Source organism: Manis pentadactyla, chromosome 18 (assembly GCF_030020395.1).
Source record: "Manis pentadactyla isolate mManPen7 chromosome 18, mManPen7.hap1, whole genome shotgun sequence".
In the NCBI taxonomy this organism is placed as follows: Eukaryota; Metazoa; Chordata; class Mammalia; order Pholidota; family Manidae; genus Manis; species Manis pentadactyla.
Genome location: NC_080036.1, coordinates 27,429,867 through 27,452,829, shown reverse-complemented (window position 1 = coordinate 27,452,829; position 22,963 = coordinate 27,429,867). Strand labels below are relative to the sequence as shown.

At 54.8% G+C, this 22,963-nt stretch overlaps 1 protein-coding gene across 1 annotated transcript in view; it reads left to right on the top strand.

Moving 5' to 3' along the window:
- The window catches only part of LOC118935551 (uncharacterized), a 52,931-nt gene extending 44,998 nt beyond the window's left edge, over positions 1–7,933 (top strand). Inside the window, exons 10-11 of the mRNA XM_036931955.2 lie at positions 1,800–1,907; positions 3,498–7,933. Coding sequence (XP_036787850.2) covers positions 1,800–1,907; positions 3,498–3,626 — 237 coding nt within the window. The 3' untranslated portion in view covers positions 3,627–7,933. The remainder of the gene's footprint in view (positions 1–1,799; positions 1,908–3,497) is intronic.
- The last annotated feature ends 15,030 nt before the right edge of the window (positions 7,934–22,963 follow it).

Here is a 22,963-nt window from a genome sequence, read left to right as displayed (position 1 = left end):
CTAGACGAGGGCAATAAATATCCATGTATGCAGAAGATTTCTCTCAGAACATGAGGGGGGAGGTTCTAAGCCTCACCTCTGCTGCTCCCCATTTTCTCACCACATGGCCCCCTGCGACTGTGCAGAGGTCTATTTCTTGATGGGGAAGTATAAACAGTACAGTTCCCCAGGGAATAATTTTAAGACCAATCTTCTTTAACATTTTGTAAGTTATCTAAATATGAGAATTTCACCATTATATCTCCCTTTACATATAGATAATGAAATAATTCATAATATATAAAATTTAAGAACGTTTATGAGAGTGTATATGTAGACAGAACCATGATTAATAAGATTCAGTGTAGACAAATATACTTTATTTGTATTTTTTTTTTACTTTATTTGTATTTGAATGTATTCTTTACTACACACACCCCTGGAGGTCGGAAGAAATACCCTTGTTAATTCCTTCCCTCTACTTACTATGAGAACTTCGTGTGTCAGAATGCACGTGCACAGAGACACAGAGACAGGCAGGAGGTCATCCAGCCCCAAGCGGCGGTAGTGCCCAGGTTGAGAAACCTGGCTTTAGGCCCAGACTACCTTCACAACATTGTCTCTAGCCTCTCTTTTGCCCAAACCTGCCATTCCAGCCAGTCCCCGGTGCTCCCGTACCATACACCTGCAAAACTGCTTCATCCAGTGCCTTTCACCTGCAGTCCGCCCTGCCTCTCTGATGTCAGAGCACACTTCGGTCCTCCCTCGCGGTCTGTGAAGTGATCTCTGGTCTCTCTACCCACTGCTGTCTTCCTTCTCTGGCCACCTATAGGACTGTTCCACTAATATGGCACTTACGAGTTAACAGGTAACAATACAAGGTGGTGCTTTTCTTTCCAACTTGGCTGAGAGCACCTTGCTGGTCATGTTGATATGATTGGATCTGATGAAGTACCATCCCTTACACCCCAGTGGGCGCCTCTGACGTGACCCACTTGGGGCTCTCCATGGCAGCCTTCCATGGTGCATTAGCAGCCACTTAACTGTCAGAGCGGTCAGGGGCGCCGGGATGTGGCTCTGTTTGGAGAGCAGTTGGCTGGATGGAACCTGAGCCCCAGTGTGAGCCTCATGCCCAGGAGGTATTCATGCTGAGCCTGGCTTCATAATTATCGAGGCTATGAGAAATGGGGTGGGGACGGGGGCTAAGGAGAGGCCGTGGTGCCTGCATCTGAGCACACAGTGGAGGAGCTCTGTCAGGGACACTGGGAGACATTTCAGTTCACACGGACATGCTCTGGCGTCGGGGCGGTCCTGGTGTAATGCCAGTCAGGGTGGGTGATGACGGGACTAGCGCTGGAAGCCCTCGATATGGATTTAGAACCCAGCGTGTGCCGGGCCTCAGCCGGGGCTTACACAAGGTACCTCCTTTGGTCCCACCTCAGTCCCAGAAGGACACCGAAGCGCCGAGAGGGTAATTTGCCCAGGGTCACCCAGCGAACGAAGAGCAGAGCTGAAATTTAAATAAGGTCGGTCTGACTTCAAAGGCTGTGCTCTCAGCCACCAACTCCCCACCTTAAACAGGTTAGAAGGAGCTACCGGCGCTCATGGGAGAGGTCCGTGTTCCAACATGCCCACACGTGGGGACACCCGGTGGTCTCACGTGAGAGTGGGTGATCCAGGGGGCTGAGGTCCGTTGGGAACCAGGCGCAGGTGTCGGGGCGGCCTGCGTGGCTGCTGCAGGCACGCCCGCGAGGATTCCTTCGGGGCCGCCCGGACAGCAGAGAGCGCTCTAGCCCCCCCTGCTTCCGCTTCCCCTCCAGGTGCACTACATCCTCCAGGAGGTGGTGATGGGGGGGATGGTGCTGGAAACGAACATGAACGAAATCGTGGCTCAGATTGAAGCTCAGAACAGGCTGGAGAGATCTGAGGTGAGTGCACGGCAATGCTTTTGCCCCGGCTGGTGAGAGAAGGCCTGGGCAGGAGGAGGAATGGACACATGTACTGATTTGTGTTGCAGTGGAACCTTAGGAGTGTTTAGACTCATCTTATTTCTTCCTTGAATCCATCAAAACTCAATGATTTGAAGGCTGTCCCTGAAAATTAAGCAGGTAAGCATGAGGCGGAAAGTGTGAATGGAAAAGCCAGAGGGCACAGGAAAGGAAACAGCTTCTAGCCTGGTGTTAGGGCCCTTGTTTGTGGTTTGTGATTCCTCCTTTCCCCAAAGCCCCTGGAGGCACCCTGAAGCCCTTTCTCAGATTCCAGTGTGGTTTCCTAGTTTGTGTGCTGTGTGAGTCTCATCTCCCAGCAGCCATTTCTTGTGTCTTTCAGACCTCAGAGTTGCCAATTTCCTTATTTCCAGTTAGCCTTACAAAAAGCTACAGGCTTGGGCCGGGTTTGAAAATAACATGCCCCAGCCCACCCCCACATAGTGCCAGGCTGGAGACAGTGGCTCACAGGGAATTTGATCCCGTCCCCTTGAGCTCTCCATCGCCTTCGTCAGCCTTACCAGAGAGTCGAGGTTACAGGCACACACCTTCCCACGTTGCAGAAAGAGCAGAACAAATTACTCTTTAACTATCTGAGTGTCTTGAGTGTCTTCATTGCTTTGTGTGATGGAATTTGATCTTGCAAATCCAGGACTACTTCTGTGAGGACTGGCAGCCCTGCGGAAGCAGCTTTTCCACACCACAGTATTATGGCAGCTCTGGTTCTTTTAGAATGTGGGCTGGGAAGCTTCCAGGAATAGTGAGTGAGTCAGAGGCAAGGGGTTTGGTAACTAGGAGAAATGGAGCCTTGCTGGGCAAGGGGGAGTTAGAGTCAGTGTCCTGAACACAGTCGTGAGGAGGAGAGCTTTCGAGAGTCTTGGTTACTTCCCCGCTTCTCTGCACACTGGGTGATCCTGGACAGGGAGGGCTCACCAAGACCCCTCGCCCTCTGTGTTCTGTTACCAGACCTTCCGTGTCTGTGCGTGACTCCACCTCCTGTGTGTCCTTGCTCCCGTCTTGTTACCACATGACATTTCCAGAGCCAGTTCTTTCCCATCTCACATAATTAGCGGGCAAGCGGTTGCCCTAGGCTACGACATTCCTTTTGCTTTTAAGAATTTTCCTGTGACTGCACTTTTCTAGTGGAGTCTCCAGTCTCTTGAGGGGCGAGCTTTGTTTTGTTGTGTTTTGTAGCCTGATGAGTGCCCCGATGCTGAATATGGCCTGGCTAAGCCAGTTCGTATGATTTCAGCAAGCATTTACGGAGTCCCTGCTATTGCCAGGCTCTCTTTGATGCTGGGGTGTAAAACTGCATAAGCCACAGCCCCACGTTAAGGAGCGTGGAGTTTGGGTCCATGTGCCATAGTCCCCAGCTAACCTAAAGGTTGTTCTGTTGGCCACCTTTGAGGAATAAGGAGGAAAAATAAAAACTTGCATTGTGTGTGTTCAGTTTGGACATTTTCCAGGCCTCCTTTTTTTAAGCATTAGTAGTTGACACCAAGTGTGTCTCATACCACCTCTCGTTCTCCTCAGGGTGGCCTCTCAGCAGCCCCCGCCCGGGCTGTGTCTGCTGTGAAAAACATCAACCTGCCAGAGATCCCTCGGAACATCAACATTGGAGATCTCAACATCAAAGTCCCCAACCTGTCCCAGTTTGTTTGAGGGTTGAAGACTGGTCTGAACTGGAGTCCTTGAAACAAGCGAAGTCAAGCCAGTCCCTCAGCAGAGCCCCCACTGAGCCTTAGAGCCCAGCCTCGGGCCTGCCCCTCATGTGGGTGGGGAAGGGAGTCCTCAGTTCTCACGTGTGCAGCCTTGCTGGCCTCTGATACACGTGGCCCCTGCAGATGTGAGGGGACCCTGGCTGCTTTGGGAAGTGGGGGCGGTCAGCGCACCCCGCCACTCACACCCTTTACCTACTGCACACAGCCACTCCCAGGAACTGGGGACTGTCTTGAGAGGCCCACCTGCTTCCCAGAACCCCACCACCAGCACATTCTCTGACTGGAGTCTTCATCCTGAGCACCCTGAGGCTTCTGTCCTGCAGCATTTCCTGCTGGCAAGGTGTCATAGCAGGAAAGGCCGGCCCTTCAGATTTGGGGGTGTGAATGGCCGGCAAGGGGAGGAGATTAGGAGAGCCAGAGTTGCCTATTGGCTCTGCTAAGGTTGTCATACCCAGAATCCTTCTGTGTAGCCAAGCTTTCTCATGACCGCCTGCAGGACATACTTCCCCTGCTGCCGAGCCCTAGTTCTGTTCTCACAGATGTTTCTGCTTAGGACACAGTCCAAATTGTAAACCTGACACATGATTCTGCTAACAGAGCACCCCCACATGACTATCTCTCCAGCACAGCCAGAGGGGTCCCCCACAAACTGGGGGAAAGGCACTGTGTCTGTAGAAGGTAAAGCTGACAACATGTAGAACATCTCAGAATTACTACCCTTAACCAGGTTTAAATACACTCTTGCACGGGGAGTAGACGGTCACTTGCTGTGTTCTGAGTGATGAGCCTCCTCGGTCCAGGAAACCCACTGCTGCCCCGCTTCTGGTGAGAAGCCCGAGCTGTGATCGCCTGCTCTGGCCCCCGCACGGGAGGCTGGGGACGCGGAAAGCCAGCGGAGGCCATGGCAGTGCAGCACTTTCTCCCAGGGTGAGGGGTTCCCCACCCCCCACCCCCAGCTCTGCTTATGGGCCTTGTTCCCCCTCAGGTGACATTCTCCCAGAGCTAGCTTAGGGACCTGTGTTTACAGGTGTGAGAAGAATCCTCCTTCCTGTGGTCAGGTTAGAGCTAAAAAAAAGTCCCGGTGCTGCCCGGAGGCCAGGTCCCCGGTATGGGGTGGGGCTGCCTTGAGACAAGGGGGCTCACTGCGCCGTTATGGTGAAGTGCCCCAGCCCGGGAACCGTGCGCCTGCTGGCCAGGGGCCCAGATCGTTGCCTCAGGCCTGCTGCTGTCGTGGAGTCAACCTGAGGCGCTGCCCACCAGGACTGTGGACAGGACTGCATCTCTCCTCTCTGAAAGTGCTTCCTGTGCCCGGGGCCCACTGTGCCCTGCGGCCTCCTGTGCTCACTCTGTAGACCCTCTGGTAAGCGCAGGGATGGGCAGTGTTGGCCAGAAGGGAGGCTCTTACATGCTGGAAGAGGATATATAGGTGAATATATCTGGTCTCAGAACCTCTGCTACCATTCCTTTGAAGGACTTAATTTTTGTTTTACAGACATTTCAGCATGTTTACATCCCTCCCTCTCACATGTGCCGAATGTGAGGTAGGAACAAAGGAAGGGAATCGATGTTTATTTTGCACCAGCTGTACGGTGGCTTGCGCAGGATCCTCCCACAGGCCTTAACAGCAGACACTGTCATCTCTGTTTTGCAAGTGAACAAAGCAAGACTCAGAGAGGTTGAATGACCTGCTTTAGGTCATGCTGGGCTAAGAACTGAGACTGTTTGCCTGCATAACTCCAAAATCCATTTTTTTTTCTCTGCTCAAGGTGGCATCTCCCAATTTTGTCTTCTTCTTATAGATAAGGAAGCTGAGTCACAAAGGGGTTGAGTAGCTTCCCATAAACCGATAAAAACAGACTTCCTTTTCTAAGGTAGCCAGTGACAGCATCATAGACAGAGCTGAGGGGTCCTCTTAGGCTTTTGTTGAACTGATGATGAGGCAGAAGCCCAGTGTTAAGGGTTGAGGGTCAGAAAGTTAGAAGCCATTTTTCTTGAGTTTGTTTTGTGGTTTCATGCATTGCTGCAGGACAGCCCAGTGTCCTGGATTTTTTGGGATAGCCTTTGAGTATTTTGCCTGCCAGAAACCATTGTTCCCCAAACTGTCGACTGGTCCTGTAGACTCCCAATAACATCCCTCACGCTGCCTCTGAAAATGGCATAAAGCTTCAGCCTGGTTTTTTATTTAGAAAACTTGATCCCTTTGGACAAGCCATAGTAATTCTTCACTCATTACTTGAGGTTTGCCTGCAAATCAACTAGCTTTCTTGCCTATCAGCAAAACCAACGAATTTCCTATTAGAAAAAAAGGAAATACTTACTGACCTTTTTTTTGGAGAGGGATACAGATATTGCTGCTGAGAAATAGCAGTTATGAAAATAGTGGCCAGGTTGGAATTTGGCAGTCCTTGGCCCCGGATGGTTTGCGCTGAGGATTTCCTAAAGTGATACTGGACTCTGGGTCTTCAGTACTCACTGCCACTAAGTAAAACTAAAATTCTTGCATTATGCAACTTCTAAGTGCCTGGTGAATGCCAGGCTCAGTTCTAGGCACTGAAGACAGATAGAAACGAGGCTTGGCTTCCTGCTCTCTCTCCCGGGGACTCGGAGTGCATGGGCTGCACTTGCTGGCATGCTGGGCTGTGCAGACCACTCAGTGATTCTGTGTTACGTAGAGCATTTGAAGACCGATAGCCTGTTTCCACCCCCAGCTGACCCCGCACAGCCTTCGTTCAAGCGGCTACAGCAGGCATGCCATAGACTGGGGGCTTAGACAACAAGCGTTCCTCACAGTTCTGCACGCTGATCAAGGTCGAGGTGCCGGCAGATTTGGTTTCTAGTGAGGACCCGCTTCCTGTTTCATAGGCAGCCATCTTTTTGCTGTGTCTTCACATGACAATAGAGGAAGCCCTGGGCTCTTCATCCCCTTATCAGGGCACTAATTCCATCCTGGGGGCTCTACCCCCTTGGCTTCATCCAACCTAATTACGTCCCAAAGGCTCTGGCTTCAAATACATCACACTGGGGTTTAGGCTTCAACATGTGAACTGGGGGGGCTCAAACATTCAACCCACACAGCCCACCTAGTCACCCACCTTGCCTCTGGGCCTGGTCATGGCCCTGTGCTTGTCACAGTAAGGATTAAGTTAGGGTGTTTTGAGCCTTCTCAAGTCCCTGTCACTCAGGCCTCTGCCATGTGCAGAGCCATCCTTCCCTCCCCACTGCCTCCCCTTCCGTGGAGCCACCCCCGTGAAGCCCTCTGTAGCCCCAGCTTTACCGGGAAAGAAACCAGTGGGATATGGCTTAAACTTGGCTGCTGGCTACATCCTGTCTTGTGGACTAGTCCTTAGTATGGACTAGTAGGGTTTTCCTCAGTATGACCACCTGTCCGTGGCTTTCCACCCCGGATGCAGCGGTGATCAGCGCCTGGAGAGAAACATCGGGCATGAGTAGCCAAGACGGAGGGTCCCCTTCAGTATGAGAGACTCGGGGCTGTTGGCTCCTAGCAAACTCCTGGTCTGCAGCCCCCAAGACCTGCCCTGCCTCTGAGGGCGCTTATCTCACTGTGGTCTTTGTTGGCCAGCGTCCACACACACTCGTACACCAGCACGCAGTCGGGGCTCGCGGGTCGCCAAATGGCTGTCCTCATGTTAAGACTTGGCCCCTTCAGGAGGTTCAGCATCTGCAGCGTTCCTGGCATGTGGCAGACAGGCCCTTTAAATAGTTGCATGAAAATGATTCATTTTTTCTGAAAGACTTCATAATCCCTATTTATTTCTGTAATTACTGTGAATTAATGTTTTAAAAAGGAAATACATTCATATATAGCTCAAAACCAAGATAACAAAAGGCTGTTCAGCCACATTCCCAACCCTTGTTCCCCCAAACCACAGAGCTGCACCGTCTCTGGTAGCAACAAGCACTTCAATTTGCCAGTTGAAAATACAAGGAAACAAAGCTCTGGATGTTTATTACCAGAACAGAGTGTATCTTCCTGAAAGGATCATGTTCCCTTTGACCTTGGTGGTTGACCTCAGCCTACTGCAACCATGCCATGTGTAGGGAGGGGGGCCTCCTAGACCACCTGTCCCTGCGGCACCCTGCCGTGCTGCCTGTTGGGTTGTAGCTGTCCCCTGGATGTGTGCCCCTCCCAGGCGGGGTTAGTCTCCTGTTCAGGGCTGTACCCCCGCTGCTATGAGCACTGCCCGGTGCGTGCCGCTCAATAAAGGACAAGTGAATGGCTGAAGCAAACGGTTCCTTCTCACAGTAGCTTACAGCCTGTGCTCTCCAGGGCTCTGTGCTCAGCACTTCGGGAAGGAGAGCCTGGGTGATGGCACTGGGTGCGGCAAGAGGACCAGGTGAGGGCCTGTGGAGGGTAAGGGGGAGGAGAGAGGCAGCCGAGGACAAGCCCAAGTGATCGGAGGGCCTGCGAGGATGCTACCCTAGAGGAGAAGGTGGTTTGGGAAGGAGAAGGCTCCAGAACTGGGGTGTAGCCACGTTAGGTTGGAGTTGCCTACGAGTATCTGGGGGCAGATGTCCGCCAGCCAGCCGGGAACCTGGAGTGGGCAGGAGAGGTAGTGTCCATCCCTCAGAGATGGTGGTCAGAATTGGGAGGCAAGTGGTACAGCAAAGGGACAATAGGGTTGGGGGCACAGCCTGTGGTGGGGGACGTAGAGGAGTGTCTAGACAGTGGGGTGACGTCATGTCAAGGGAAGCCTTTCAACGGGAAGGAGCCCCTGCTGAGAGTCCAAGGGGCTGGGGACTAAGGAGAAGTCCTCTCCTGGGCCTGCAGGTGCCCCCATCCTGTGCCCCAAGGGAGGGGCAAAATGAGGGAGCTTTGAAGGGGGGGTGCTGGCCAAGTAGTGGGGCAGATCCAAGCCACAGGGTGGTCACGTCAGTGTGGGTTGGGCGGCGTCATCCGTAAAGGCACCGGTGCCTCCTGCCCCTGGGGGTGGTCGTGAGGCTAGGGACAGAAGGGGTCCAGCAGCAGTGGCTGCTGTCCTCCCCAGGGCTTGTGCAGATGCAGTAAGCCGGAGGGAGTGTGGTGGCGGAGGGAGGCGGAGTCGGCAGTGTGTGGTGCCCAAGCCCTGGCACGGGGTTGGGGGGGGGACCAAGGCCAGCCTCCGTAGGGTGCGGTGGGGACAGTGGCTGCTGACCTGGCTCAGCAGGGGTCCCAGGCCCATGTCTAGAGGCCACCTCCAGATAACACTGTAGGGGAAGTGGGAGTCTGGAAAGGGAAGCTTCCCTCACAGTGAGTTTGAAGACAGAAGAACAAACGTGGTTGGTGGGACCAGAAGTATGGGCGACGCGGCCTGGAAGTCCCTTTCCCTGAAGTCAGCGGGGAAGCCAAGAGGTCCCTCAGGCAGTGGAAGGTGTCAGTGTTTGGCCAGAACTGGGTGAGGGCCTCCGGCCAAGCAGGCCTGGACGAGTTAGGGTCCTGGAGGGGCTCCACACTTCCCAGGAGCAATGGGATCTTTGGGCCTTGTCAAGAGCAAACCTTATATTTTTGTTCAACTCTTGACTTCAGCCTGGTCTCCAGGGAGTGCTTGGGAATAGGGATGCCCTCCCCTGCCTCCTAGGACTGGGCCACCCCTTCCAGAGGGAGGGTTGAAGGTTTCTGCTGCACTGATGAGAATGGATGCCCTTTGCAAACCCGTGGGATTAAGCCACAGCCAAAATGATATAAAGGAGGTGCAGGTACATTTCTCAGACTGGCGGTCTATTGGTCCCCCAGTGGAGGTGATATTCAAAATATTTAGCCACCAGCATGGCTCAGGCACTGATCATTCAGCCCAGAAGTACCAGGTGGGGGGTGGAGGTGTCCCTGGGGTCCATGCTGGTTCTTGCACCAGGAGTTCCCCTTCCTCCTTACACAACGGGAGAACCCAGGAAGCTGCCACACCTGAGACAGTCCTTTGCCGGCTTGGGCGAGGTCCACCTGCCCAGGCTGAGGCTGCTCCTACCAGGTTGCTCTGGGTGCCTTTCCTGATGGAATACCCCTCCTGAGTTCCCTGCCTCTACTTACCCTTCACCAGCTGGACCCCACCAGGGCTCCAGGCAGTGCCAGCTAACCCACCAGGTGTTTAAAGTGCATGATGACGTTACGGGATTGGGAGGAAATCCCTGGGTCCAAAGTCTGTAGCAAACTTGGACATGTCACAGTGACACTACCTGGCAGTGCACGGTGCCTATGCAGGTTGACAGCCCTCAGCGGGCACCCGCCACCAGCCCTCCCTGAGCCGCAGTGTTTGGGGCTCCAACCCTTTCCTGTCAGACCACCCCACTGCCGGCCCTGGCCTGGCCCTGCTGAGTGGCTCTGGGCTCCTTTGTGTCCTCACAGGGGGCCCCTTTGCTCTGAGCCAAATGTCCCCAGCTTGGTCCCTGATTCAGGCCTCAGATGCCCCAGCCTCTCTGTTCTCCCCCATTCCAAGCCCCAAGCTTAAGCCCTCTCCCGGGGAGCCCACTGCCCCCCAGCCCCAGATCCTGTTTGACAGCCGTACTGGAGCCCACGTCTCACCACCATGTCCCCCCACCCTGACCCCCTGCCTAGACACCACCTCAGCTCCAAACTATCTCTGCCTCCCCGCGTGTCCCCTTCCAGCCTCATTCATCACTCAGCAGCCAGAGTGAACCTTCTGAAGCATCAGTCAGCCCACAACACTGCCCTGTAGTCTTTGAAACCTACCAAAGGCCTCCCACCAGCCTCTGAACGAAACACAGGGCCCTGCGTAGCTGACGCCTGCCCGCCTCCCTGTCCTCCTCTCCTGCTGACCCCTCCTGGCTTCCTCCCCTCCAGCCACACTGGCCTTTGCAGTTCTTCGAACACGCTGGGCTCACGGCCGCCACCAGCCTTTGCTGTCTCTGCTGGCTGCAGGTTTCCTCATGCCTCACTTCAGGGCAGCCCTGCTCAGAGGCCACCTTCAGAGGACCTCCCCGTGCTACCTCCCCAGTCACTCCCTGCCCCTCACCTGGCCCCGCTGTGTCCTTCGTGGCACTTAACACCTGCTCTGCTGGCGATGCAATGTCACCTCTGGTTTTTCACTGTTTGGGCCATTGTGTTGCTGCTGCATCTCACAGTGCCTGACCCCCTTTAACTGTCAGTAAGTATGTGATTAGTCAGTGAGCCGGTGAACGCACGCTCATTCTGGTTCCCTCTCAACGTGCTGGAGCTCCACACCCCAGGCTTGAGGGCAGGAAACTGTGGGGTGGGGGTCACAGGCCTGGCTCGTTGATTCACTGTGACCCTGAGTGAGTCATTTAGCTGCCTACTTCTAGTTGTGGTAAGTGTGTGGGAAAGCGCTTACCCTATGGGCCTGAATGGGGTATCAACTTGGTCTGAATCCTGACTCTGCCCTCTGCCAGCTGTGTGACCTTGGGCAACATACTTGACCTCTCTGTGCTTCCACTTCCTTACCTGTGAAATGGGAGTAAAATAGCTCCCTTCTATGAAAATAATCCCTTTTTATCAGGATTCTTGGTGGCAAACAATAAAACAAATCCAGAAGCTTACTAAAGGGCTATAAAAAGCTTTCATAGGCTCAAAGGGAAGGTGGAAAACCTCAAACCAAGCTGACGAGGGCACATGGAAAAGAAATCCTCTGGAACATGCCACCAGCACTACCACCCTGGACCCCGAGGCCACAGACCCTGCTGGGCTACCCTGGAGAAACAGACTCCCAGGCAGGTGCCTCTGACCGGGAAGCTCGAGTCCAGGAGCCGGGACGGGAAGCAGAGGAGGCTGGTGCCGGAGTCCCGCAGCGGGGAGCCTGCCCCGGGAGGAAGAGCAGCAGAGCATCGCTGCGAGGGTCACAGGTTAATCCAGGACCCTCACACGTGGCTGGTGGGATCCGCTAGCACGAGCATGTTTATCCCATGACTCGGTGACGGCAAACGAGCGTGCACGTCCTCCAGATGACACGGACAAACACGCTAATAGCAGCACTCTGCGTCACGGCCGAACACGGCGGTAACCAAACAGGCACCAACAATGGACTGAGTCGGCATGAATCAGTAGGTCTCCTGGAACATGACACAGCCGTGAGAGGGCAAGCGGCGGTCGCACGCAGCAATGGAGGTACGTTTAGCAAACAACACCGGGCGTAAGAAGCCAGGCATGAAACGCTGTCAGCCGTATGATTTCACCTGTTGGCACCTCACACACCGGCCAGGTGAGCTACAGTACTGGAAGCTGGGCTAGTGTTCTCCCAGCAGGCCAGAGACGGGGGGCGGGGTGGCCCCCTCGGGCGCTGGGGAAGCTCCCTTTCTTGATCTGGGTGTGGGCTTCACTTGTGTGTTCACTTTGGGGAGCTTCACTTAGTTTTTCACTTAAGATTTCATGTTTTCCTCAAGGCTTATTAGATTTCAATAAAACATGACATACGGGTTTAAGGAAAAAAATAGAATCAGTCCATGGGGAGCGCTTGTGATAGCACCCGGCACAAGGTGTGACCCGAGCAAATGTTAGGTAGTGGTGACTATTGTTCTCTTCACTGACTGGTTTCTCTCCCAGCCTCCGGGCTCCTCCACCATCCTCCCCGGTGGGAAGACATCATGTGTCCTCAGCCCTCAAATCCATACAGTAGACAGCGCCGTGCTCCAGCAGAGGGGCCCTGAGCTGGTCTGTGGGGGGCGGGGGAAGCCCCTCGGGCATCATGGAATTGGCCAGGTCCCCCATGCCAAGGCCAGGAGGCCAGAGGGGTGAGAGATGGGTGGAGAAGGGCTTGCAAGGAGCTGGAGCTGGGGTGGAGACTACGAGGCCAGGGAGGTGAGGCCGGGAGTGGGGTGGAGCCTGTCCTGAGGACGCAGGGAGCAGGGAGGGGTCTGTGTGGGGGGAGCATGGCCTGGGCTGGTTACGTGTGATGTGGCAGCCTGGCTCTAGGGCAGAGAATGGATGAAAGGGGAGGAAAATAACCCCAGGAGTCCTTTGGTGGTGGCCCAGACCAAGTCAGGGCAGGACTATGGAGATGGAGAGAAGTGGAGATTCAGGGGACATTCTGGGTCAGAAATGACAGAGCCTGGGGGACATCACCTGGCACGGAGCAGGGTGAGGAAGGGTGAGGTGGACATGGCCAGGGCTCAGGGGCCGCGTGGGTGATAGGACGCTGCTCTGCTACGTGCTGTGGAATGGGCAGGACTGGGGTTGGGGTAAGTTGGGTTTGGGGAGCAGGGAAAGAAAGTCTGAGCTCAGTGGGCAAAGCCTGGAGAGCGGGGCTCTGGAAGGTATGGATGCCATGTACCGAGGGCATGGGAGGCTGCCCAGCTCAGGCAGCACGCTCAGAGGAGGGGCTCACACTAGGAGAGTGGGGGGCGTGGAACAAGGGTTCCTAGGCTCAGAACAGGGGAGGGGTTGACTCAGGGAGGGCGGGGGCATCCAGAGTGGGCCACAGATGACAGAGATGTGGGGCCTGGTGGGCTCGGCTCGTCCCTACATTTCCAAAACAATGAACCTGGTGAATGGGAAACCCTGGCCCATGAGGAGGAGGCAGCCCAGCCCAGGGTGGTGGCGCCTGGGACATCAGGCTGCATCATGTGTGTGGCGCCTTTGCATGACCTCCAGCTCACAGACGGGGTTGGGCAATAACAACAATGATTATAGTGGAAGCAGCCATGGTGGGCATTATTACAGTTCAAAATATCTGCTGATTCTCTCTGAGGGAGCAGGACACTTCCCCACCTTTGACATCAGGCTTGGCCCCCTGACCTGCTTCGGGGAATGGCCTGAGCATTAGTGAGGTGTGCCACTTCTAAGCAGGGACTTCAGGAGTCCTGGTCAGGCACTGCCGGGTTCACTTTTATCTCTGCCAGGAGACACCAGTTTCCCAGATAAGGGCTGCACCTCCACCTGGGCCTTGGAGTGGAGCTGACTCGGTGCAGAGCTGCCGTCACCCCATGAAGGGCATTAATCTGAGCAAGATGTGAATCTCATTGTAAGCTGCTAAGACTTAGGGGCACTTTGTTACTGCAGCATAATGTAGCCTCAGTGGACTGCTGCAGGCGGCCCCAGCCAGTCCTGGACCTGCCTGGACTGCGTGCTCTGTACCAGGCCCTGTGCATTTAATCCCATACTACCCTGTGAGTGAAAGCAGCCAGACTAAAAGCACATGCCATTTGGGTGATTCCATTTGTATAAAATTCTAGAAAATGTAAACTGATCTGTAGGGACAGAGAGCAGGTCGGTGGCTCCTGGGGACAGGGTAAGGGAGAGGAGGAGTGGGAGGGAGGGGTTAAATCATACAGAGGGGCACGTGGGAATCTGAGGGGTGGTGGAAATGTTCATAATCCTCATTGTGGAGATGTCGAGAATATATACATGTCAGAACTTGTACACTTTGAATGATTGGGTGTCAAGTATATGTCAGTAAAACTATTTAAAGAAAACCTAACTCTGTTATACTAGAATTCTAGTAAAATTCTTATCTCTCTTCTACAGATGAGTAAAGTGAGGATCCTTGAGACTGAATTACTTGCTGATGGTCACACAGCTATTCAAGGTTGGATCTGGAATCTGAGCCACGTGTACCTGAGTCCAAACCCTGGGCCTTTTAACCTTTAAGGAATTTGAATGGCAGGCAGGGGAAGGGTCCCCAGGTCAGCGTGGTGTTCCTCAAGAGCTCCTTGGGGTGAAGAGGAGGTGGGTGGACCCCAGCAGCCCCCCATCTCCTGGGAGAGGGGGCACCACATGGCATGGCAGCAGAGGGGGTCTAGAACCAGTTTGTACCAGCTGGAGAGAGCCAAGGGTTAAAATTACGGGAATTGTGCGAATCAGTTGCTAAACATAGCCATTATTAAAGACTGAAGTACATGTGCTTACAATTAAATGAAATATATTACAAACAAAGGTAACACTCAGAACTGTGGCTTCCTAACTTGGTTCCCACATCTGCTTGGTGTTTGTGCTCCTGACTCCTGCACATGATGGTCCGTGGCAGAGGCGCCCTGGGGTGCTGTGCTGCCAGCCCGGCCTCCCCACTTCGCCTCCTTTGGTAGCCCGAACTCCATGCGGAGGGATTATTTACACCATGGAGATGAGAAAATGCTAAATCAGCCGCCCCCACCCCTGTTAAACATTTGACCCCTGCATCACCGAGCCTCACGGTCTGGCCACCCACAGAGGAGGCAGGGGCCGACGGAGGGCAGTTCCAGCCAGAGGCGGAGCCCAGGGCTGCCGGTAATAACCATGAAGGGCTGCACCCTTGGGCCCTGTGGCCTAACAAGCTTTGTGTGTCCGTCATCGAATCCCCACCCCAACCCTGTGAGGTAAAGGTCATCACTATCTGCAGATGAGGAAACTGAGGCACAGAGAAGCTCCTTGCCCAGAGTCACTTAGCTAATAATCATCACAGCCAGAACATAAAGCCTGACTCTTAATGGCCCCTGTCCACCCTCCACCCCCTGTTGGACAGGGGGGTCTAGGCTTAACCCTTTCCTGAACCCTCCAGCCAGATGTAGACTCCAGGTCCTCCAGAAGCCTGGAGTGGACTTCTGTGACCACCAGCCTGTGGTCCCACTTCCCTGGATGGCCAGTCTTGGGGCCATGTTTGTGCAGGTCTGAGTACCAGGAAGAGGACCCACCTGCCTCCCATGACCTGGGCCCAGGGCACCCAGGGCAGGTGGCCCTCCTCCCCAAAGAGGGTGGGATTACTCTGGGGAGCCCCTGGGGCCAAGCTGGGCTGGTGGAGACCTCCAAGCCTCCCCAGGGCTCTGAAGAGGAGAAAGTCCAGGAATGCTGCCACCTGATGGCTCTCACAGCAGGTCGGTGGAGAAAGGTCCCTGGCTGAGAAGGGACCAGGCCCCCCCACCCCCCATGTGGGTTCCTACAAGTGCATTCTTTTCAGAGGGAATTCTAGACAAGATCTCAGGCTGCCAGAGCAAGAGGAGGAAGCCCTGGGAGGTGAGACAAGTTGGAGCAAGGCTCCCTGTGTGAGGAGAGTGGGGCCCCACGGGCAGCTGGGGAGGGAGCCTCATGATTTTCTCTCTGATGCTGAAGGCAGGGGAGGCATGATGCGGGGTGCAGGTTGCCGGGTGGGTGTACTTCAGCGAGCCACATGGGAGTGGGGGGAGGCTGGCCTGGAGGAGGCTGAGGGGGTTGAGGAGGGCCCCAGGGCCCTGCTGGATGTGGTGGCTCGAACAGTGGGTCCTAATTCCCTGAACCTGTGACTATGACCTTATTTGGAAAAAAGGTGTTTGATGTAATTAAGTTGCGGATCTGGAGATGAGATCATCTTGGACTGTTCTGGTGAGCCCCAACTCCAATGACTGGTGTCCTCACGGGAGACACGCAGAGAAGGCCACGCGGCCACAGAGGCAGGGATTGGAGTGGCGCAGCCACCAGATGCTGACGGGGGCACTGAAGTGTCCTCTCCTGGAGGCTTTGGAGGGAGTGTGGCCCTGCTGGCACCTTGATTTCAGACTTCTGGCCTCCAGTGACAGTATAACTTCCTGTTGTTTTAAGCCTCCCAGTTCGTAGTAATTTGTTTCCAAAGCCCTAGGACACCAATACAGGTGAAAACAGGCATGTGACATAGATGCCTGCACCATGGGGCAGCACCTGGATGGGAAGGTGGGCCCCAGGCTGGCAGGTGGGGACGCAGGGAGAACAGGCTGCCTGGTGGCCTCGGGGTGCACAGGAGGAAGGCTGCACAGGTTACAGGTGACAGCAGGTGAGGGGAAAGCCTGCAGGGAGGAGGACGGCCTGGAGCTCCCAGAGGGGAGAGTTGGGGCTCCAGGTCCAGGAGGAGCATCAGGAAGGGCACTTTCAAGAGCGGGCAGGGCCTGGGAGGGGGTGCAGGAGCGGGGGCTGAGTAAGCAGGGGGAACCCCAGAGCTGAGGACTCCTGGGAAGGAGGCTGTTGCCCCAGGGAGAGGCATGGCCTGAGGGGGTACCCGCCTTGCCAAACTGGTTAGGCAGACACTTCACAGACAACATCCCTGGAGGCATTGGTACCGAGGGCTTTCTGAAGCTCTGTGCATACCTCCCGTACAGTTCACACAGTTCTGTGAGGGGCTGTCCCCATTTTACAGGTGAGGCAGGTGAAGGCGCCGGGCTAAGCAGCCACCAAGGTCCGTTGTCCCGCCGGTAGAGGCCAGACTCTGGCAGGAAGCCCCGAGTCCTACGGCAGAGCTGGCCTGCTGGGAGCACGTGCCCACTCGCAGGGGGCACAGCACCAGGTGGGTGGGACCCGCCGCGGGCTGTGGGGCTCCCTCTGCCTCCCAGCCTGCCGTGGGGACCTCTGTCCCCCCCACTGGGCTCCGTGTCCATTCTGTCCCTGCCGTGGCTCAGGACCCCACTGAGCCCAGCTTAGCGGCACCAAGCCCTCCCTTGTTTCCTGCCTGGCTAAGACAGTTTGCTCTAAAAGCTGCTCTTTGTCCTCCTTTTTTTTCATAAAACCTGCTTTTAATCAATTTTATAATAAAATCCAAACTGAATTCTTGAAAACAACAGCAACGAGAAAAAAAACCTCAGTAGCAGCTGTGAATGCCCTACCCTGTCTCCCAGAGGCTCTGCCTCCTTGCGCCTGCCGCTGCCCGCCCCCTCCATGAAGCCCCCCCCTCCCCGTGCTGCTGGGCTCCTTGTCTCTGGAGAGCCCTCGTCCCCTCCTAACTGCCATCCCTGCCTCCCCTCCTTCCCCTCAAGCTGGCCTCCAAACCACCTTCAGGGGTTTGCTCTGAAAAGCAACTCCCTCAGTGTCCTTTTCTCAAAATTCATAAGGGACTCAAGCCTCCCTGGAGGTAGTGCCTAAACCCCTTCTTCCGGCTTCCAGAGCTCCAGCGTCCAGTGCCATGAGCACCAGCCCCATGCCCAGCTACACAGCCAACCCCTGGTCTTTGCATATGCTGGTCCCTCTGCTGCGGACACCTTTCCTCCACTTGTCCATCAGGCTAATTCAACTCAGTCCTCCATCATACCAAGTAGCTCCCCCTGATCTCTGAGTCTCTCCTTTCCTCCCCGGTCATGACAGTGTGGAACTCATTCATTCAGCTGATGCGTGCCAAGTCCCATGCTAGGCCCTGGGACATGGGGAATGGTACAGACCTGGCTCTGCATCCTCAGAGTCTGTTATACCTGCTGCTGGTGTCCAGGTAGACTGTGAGTCCCCCAGAGAACGTACCACCTGCATCCACAGAGCTGAGCTCGGTGTCCATTCACCTTGTGTCCTCCTTAAATATTTGTTGACTGACTAACCAATCACATGAATGCATGAATAACCATAACCCTTTCCCTCCTCACTGTCTCCCTGCTCCTGGATGGGGCTGTGTTGGGTTCAGCGTTGAAGCACCCACGCACAGTACGTGCTCAGTTCTAGGACACGCTGCTCCCCGGGGAGAGGGAGGAGTCTGTAGGGGACAGTGCGGGGTGAGGAGACAGTGCTCCTGGCCGTCAAGGCTGGGGGAGCCTGGGAGTCTCCAGCCTTTTCCTGCCTTCCCCCACTCTATTTCTGAATTCGTGGGGACAACTGTCCCTGTCCCCAAGGACTCAGCTTAGAGGAGGGGGCTTTGGGAGAGTGCCCCACTGGGTTGTCCTAGCTGGGCCCTGCCCACCCTGACATCCAGCGCTCCCCTGGGGTTCTGCCCGGGATCAGGAGCAGCGAGGGCCCCACACCTACCACCTCCCTCTTTCCTAATGCTGTCTTGTCTCCTTTCTTTTTAAAATGGTATTGTCATGGTTTTGGTGGTGGTGATGGTTGCTACAAAAATAGTGTATGTTTTAAATATGGTAATTAAAAAAATCTAACAATTTAAAATCTAAAAAAACCTAGAAATCTAACAATTTAAAGATCACACAGGCTACCTGAACAATGAGCTGCACCCTGCCTTTATTACTTAACAATATGCCTTGCAGGTTGTTCCATGGATAGCCTTCTACTTCTTTTTCGTAGCTACATACGATGCATTGCGTTGCACAGACAGACAAGAACTCAGTGTCCTCCACTGGTGAACATGTAGGTTCTCTGCAGCTACGATGTTGCCACGAAAAGCCTTACATACAGTCACCATTTCCCTTGTGTGTGATGTTATCTCTAGAGTAAGTTTCTAGACATGGAAGTGCTGAATGAAAGGGGACATGTGTTTATGTGTTTAATGAGTGTTACCAAATTGCAAGAGGGTGCCTATTCCCCTCCCACCCTTGCGAATAGTATGTTACTCAACTTTGTTGTCTCTGCTGATGTGGTAAGTGAAGAATAGTATCTTTAAAGACAGAATTTTTGTTTATCTTTTTAAGAGAGATATTGAGAATTTTTTCACATGTTCAAGGGCCCCTTTGAATTTCTCCCTTTCCATGAACTGTTTCTTCATATCTCTTGCCCATTTCCACCATTTGAAGAAGTCATTGTTGATTCTTTTAAAAAGGATTTGTGGAATCATTTTCATCACTTATGTATTCAAGATATGTATATATAAGTGCCTATGTTATGAGTTGCAGTCTCCCCCACTTCCAGTTTAAAGTTATCTTTTTGACTTTGCTTGTGATGTTTTTTGCAATGCAGAAATTTTACATTTTTAGGTAGTCAAATTTATCAATCTTTGCTTTAGAGGCTTCAGGTTTTGCATGATACTTAGAAAGGACTTCCCCACTCTGGGATTAAAAAAAAAATTTCTCCCATGGTTTCATTCAGTTGTTATAAAACATGATTTGTTTTTCGTGGTGAGGTAGTATTTCCTCATATGGAAGGACCACAATTTATTCAACCAGTCACCTAGAGCTGAACATGTGGGCTGTTTCTGATTTTCCTGAATTACAAATAATACTGCAGTAAAAAGCCTTGTCCACAAATAATTTGATTTCATTAGGCTTGCTTTCTAAAAGTGTCCTTCATTCCTGTCCCCAAACTGGCCTCCAGAAAGGTGGGCTGCACTTCTGTCCCAGCAGAACGTCCGCAAATGCCCCCAGAGACACAGGCAGAGGAGCAGGGACCCAAGGCAGAAGATGCTCTCCTGGCCTGACTGAGCCTATCCTTGGCTGGTCAGCCACAGAGAGGATTATGACAAATTTGCTGGATGGGGTCCAGTCAGGGAGGCTGGAGGGACAGGCGCGGAAAACCCGTAGTAATTGCTGAGGGTCTAATCCAGAGCCTGCCTCTTACTATGCACACAGTTCTGTATTCCAGTAGACTTGGGACCTGGCTGTGAAGAGCCCAGCAACAGATTAGGAAGGCGAAGCGAGGCTGCAACATAGGGACACTCTGGCCCGTTGTGCAGCTTCCTATGCAAGTGCAAATGCAGGTGTACTGAGGCGCAGTCAGTCCAAAAGCAGCTCTCCTGACAGAGAACTGGCTGGGGGTTGCCGTAGGAGAAGGGGGCGGGGGTGGGTAAAATAGGAGAAGGGGAAAAAATCAGAAAGTTTGATAGCTTGACCTGGGAGATGGTTACATGAGTGTGTACACATGTCAAAATGCCATCGAGCTGTGCACTGAGATTTGTGCATGTTGTTTTATGTACCTCAGTTAAAAAAATAAATAGCAACCAGTCTGGACCATGCAGTGAGTGCAGTGGTAAACTGTCCCACAGGTCCCAGCAATGGATGAAGAAGAGCCCATTAGACTGGGTGGTTGCTCAGCCTCTAGACCTGAGATTCTGTAAGGCATCTCGAATGTTATGGAAGGTGGAATAAAAATAAAAATCCCTTCCTCGAAGATGTCCCTTCCCGATCACTCGAACCTGTGACTATGTTGTGGTATGTGGCAAAGGGGAATTAAAGTTGCAGATGAAATTAAAATTGTTAATCAACTGGCCTTAATGTAGGGATCTTATCTTGGATTATCCCAGCAGATGCAAAGTAATCACAAGGATCCTTAAAGTCAGGCAGAAAGAAGGCAGAAGAAGAGATAGCATCAGAGTGATGCTGATAGAATGTCAGGAAGCCCGGAGGGGCTTTGCTGGCCTGGAGATCAGTAGGGGGACACGGAGGCATGTGGGCAGCGTCCAGACGCTGGAAAAGGCAAAGAAACGGTTGCCTCTTAGAGCCTCTCAGACGCTGCACACACACAGGTTGAGCCAGTGAGCCCCGTTTCCGACTTGACGTACCCAACCATGAGAGCGTGAGTGCACTGTTTTAAGTTTGGGTTAATTTGTTACAGCAGCCCCGGGGAATGAGTACAGATATCTGGCACTGCCCAGAAAAAGGGTGCCCAGAGAAGAGGCATGCCTGCAGCATCTGGATGAGAAGCGTGTACCCCCGGCTTCTGGTCCCTTTTTTGGCTAGGTCTTGCAGCTCCACCGCCCTCTTAATGATCAGCCCCAGGTATCACCGAAGTTAAGTTATGCCGTCTTGGGGGATGAGTGGTTTCTTTTTCTGGTTGAGTGGGGCTCCCTCCCGACCCCCAACTGGAGGGGCGAGGCGCTGTGCCCCTCCCCCAGAGGCAGATGCTGTCCAGATGTGGCGGGCGGGGCCCTGGGGCTGCCAGGGCCTCGGTCCGCGTAGCAGGAGCCCCGGGTCGAGGAGCGACTGCAGGCCCCTCAAACTGCCGTCAGGGAGCCGCTCCCCGCCCCGGGGGCTCTGGGAGTCCAGCCGGCGCCAGCCTGAGACGGGTTAAACGGAGAGGAGTAGTGGTCGGGTCAGGTTACTTCCCTTTAAAAACGGGGAAAGGAGGAGTCAGGTCCTGGAGGGGCAGCGCCGTGCCTGGCTGGTCGTCCCGGGGAAGAGGCTCCGAGCCAGGGTTGAGCGCCCCGGCGGCCACAGGCAAGTGGAGCGCGGTGGAGGGGCTGCGGGGGGTGCGGGCGCAGGGCGCGGAGGAGGGGCTGCGCGCAGAGACCCCGCTGTCCGTGGCCGACCCTCTCCCACCCGAGACGGGGCACTGAGGGCCGGGGGTGAGCAGAACCCCTTTGGCTGGGATCCGGCGCCGCTCTCGGGCCCAGTGAAGCCCTCGGGCTAAGGCTACGCTGTCAGTGGAAGAAGGTGACCGAGAGCTGCTCCCATTTCACGGATGGGGGAGCCGGTCCACCGTGTGAGGCAGCGCAGCCCCGCCAGGGCTCCCCCGCCTCCTGGGAGTGGGGCGCGAGCTGCCTAGCACCCCCACAAGGGGAGTCCTTCAGCCTCTCTGCTTCAAGAGTTTTATTGCTGAGCATTCTGAGATAGGCGGGGGTCCCAGGTGGGAAGGCCCCAGGGTTTTGGAATTGGGCCCAGACCCTGGCATGTGGGTTGAAAATCCGGGACCCCTGCTGGGGACGGGCTAGTCTAGAGCCTGAGGGGGATGGCATGGGTGGTGGGCCAGCTGCTCACACTGAGGCCCCAGGGTGCCGCCAAACACACCGGCCCACAGCTGTTACCCCTGCGTGGGTCCAACCCTGGGTGCCTGTCATCAGAGACCCTACAGTGGCTCCCATGGAGGTAGGGCCTTGGTCCCCACAGGCCTGTGTCTGGTAGCAGCCCCCAGGGCTCCCCGGCTGACCAGAAGCCCCACTTCCTAGAACCCCCTGCAGCTCCCACTCCTGGTCTGGGGGTAAGGAGCTCATAGTCCATTTGCAGAGCCCTCAGACTGGCTTCTACCAGGTCCCCAGTCTCTCAGCCACTCCTCGCAGCGGCCGCTCACGCTCCGTGCCCCTTACTGTGCTTGTAAAATCCAGAGGAAGGGACACCAGTGCCCTAAGAGATGGTCAGGCCTTTCTTCCCACACAGCTCTGCCTCCTGTAACTTGCTGTCGTGTGTTGTTGTGCTGAAAGGTGTTTGTCTCCTCATGTGGCCTCTGACCCCTCCGGGCACTGCGCAGTAGAAGATGGGGGGGGACTGCTGGAAGGATACTTCAGGGGCCATGTATAGTCAAGCCTGTAGAACCGGCCACGGGCTAGCTGTGGGACCCTGGGCAAGTCACTTGACTCTCAGCAGCCACGTGGTGGTGATTATGCAGGTGCAGCACATGGGAGGCCCCCAGTTACACAGGCAGGAGTGGCCAAGCAGGGCCCATAGCCCAGAACGGCCCCTCCGATGCTGCTCTACTTCCACCCACCCCGCGAGGGCCCTTCCGTTCCTTCCCTTGAGTGCCCGGCATTGGGCGAGAGAGGCCAGGCCAGGAGCTGACCTCCCACTGGGGCCTTCTGAGGTTCTCACAAAATGGACAATGTCCAGGGCTCCCAGAGGAAGCACCCTGGGGGCTGGCCCGGGCCCAGCCTCATGCAGCTGTGGGTGCAGGCTTCAAAGCCTGGGAGAAGGCCAGGGGCCTGAGGGGGCCAGCGTGTGCCCTGCGCTGGGGCCCTGGCTGTGACCTCAGCAACCCCCACTCACTCCCTGCCCCTTCGGGGTGGACAGACGGCCTCTGGTTGTCCCTTAGCTCCCAGCCTGCCACTGTCA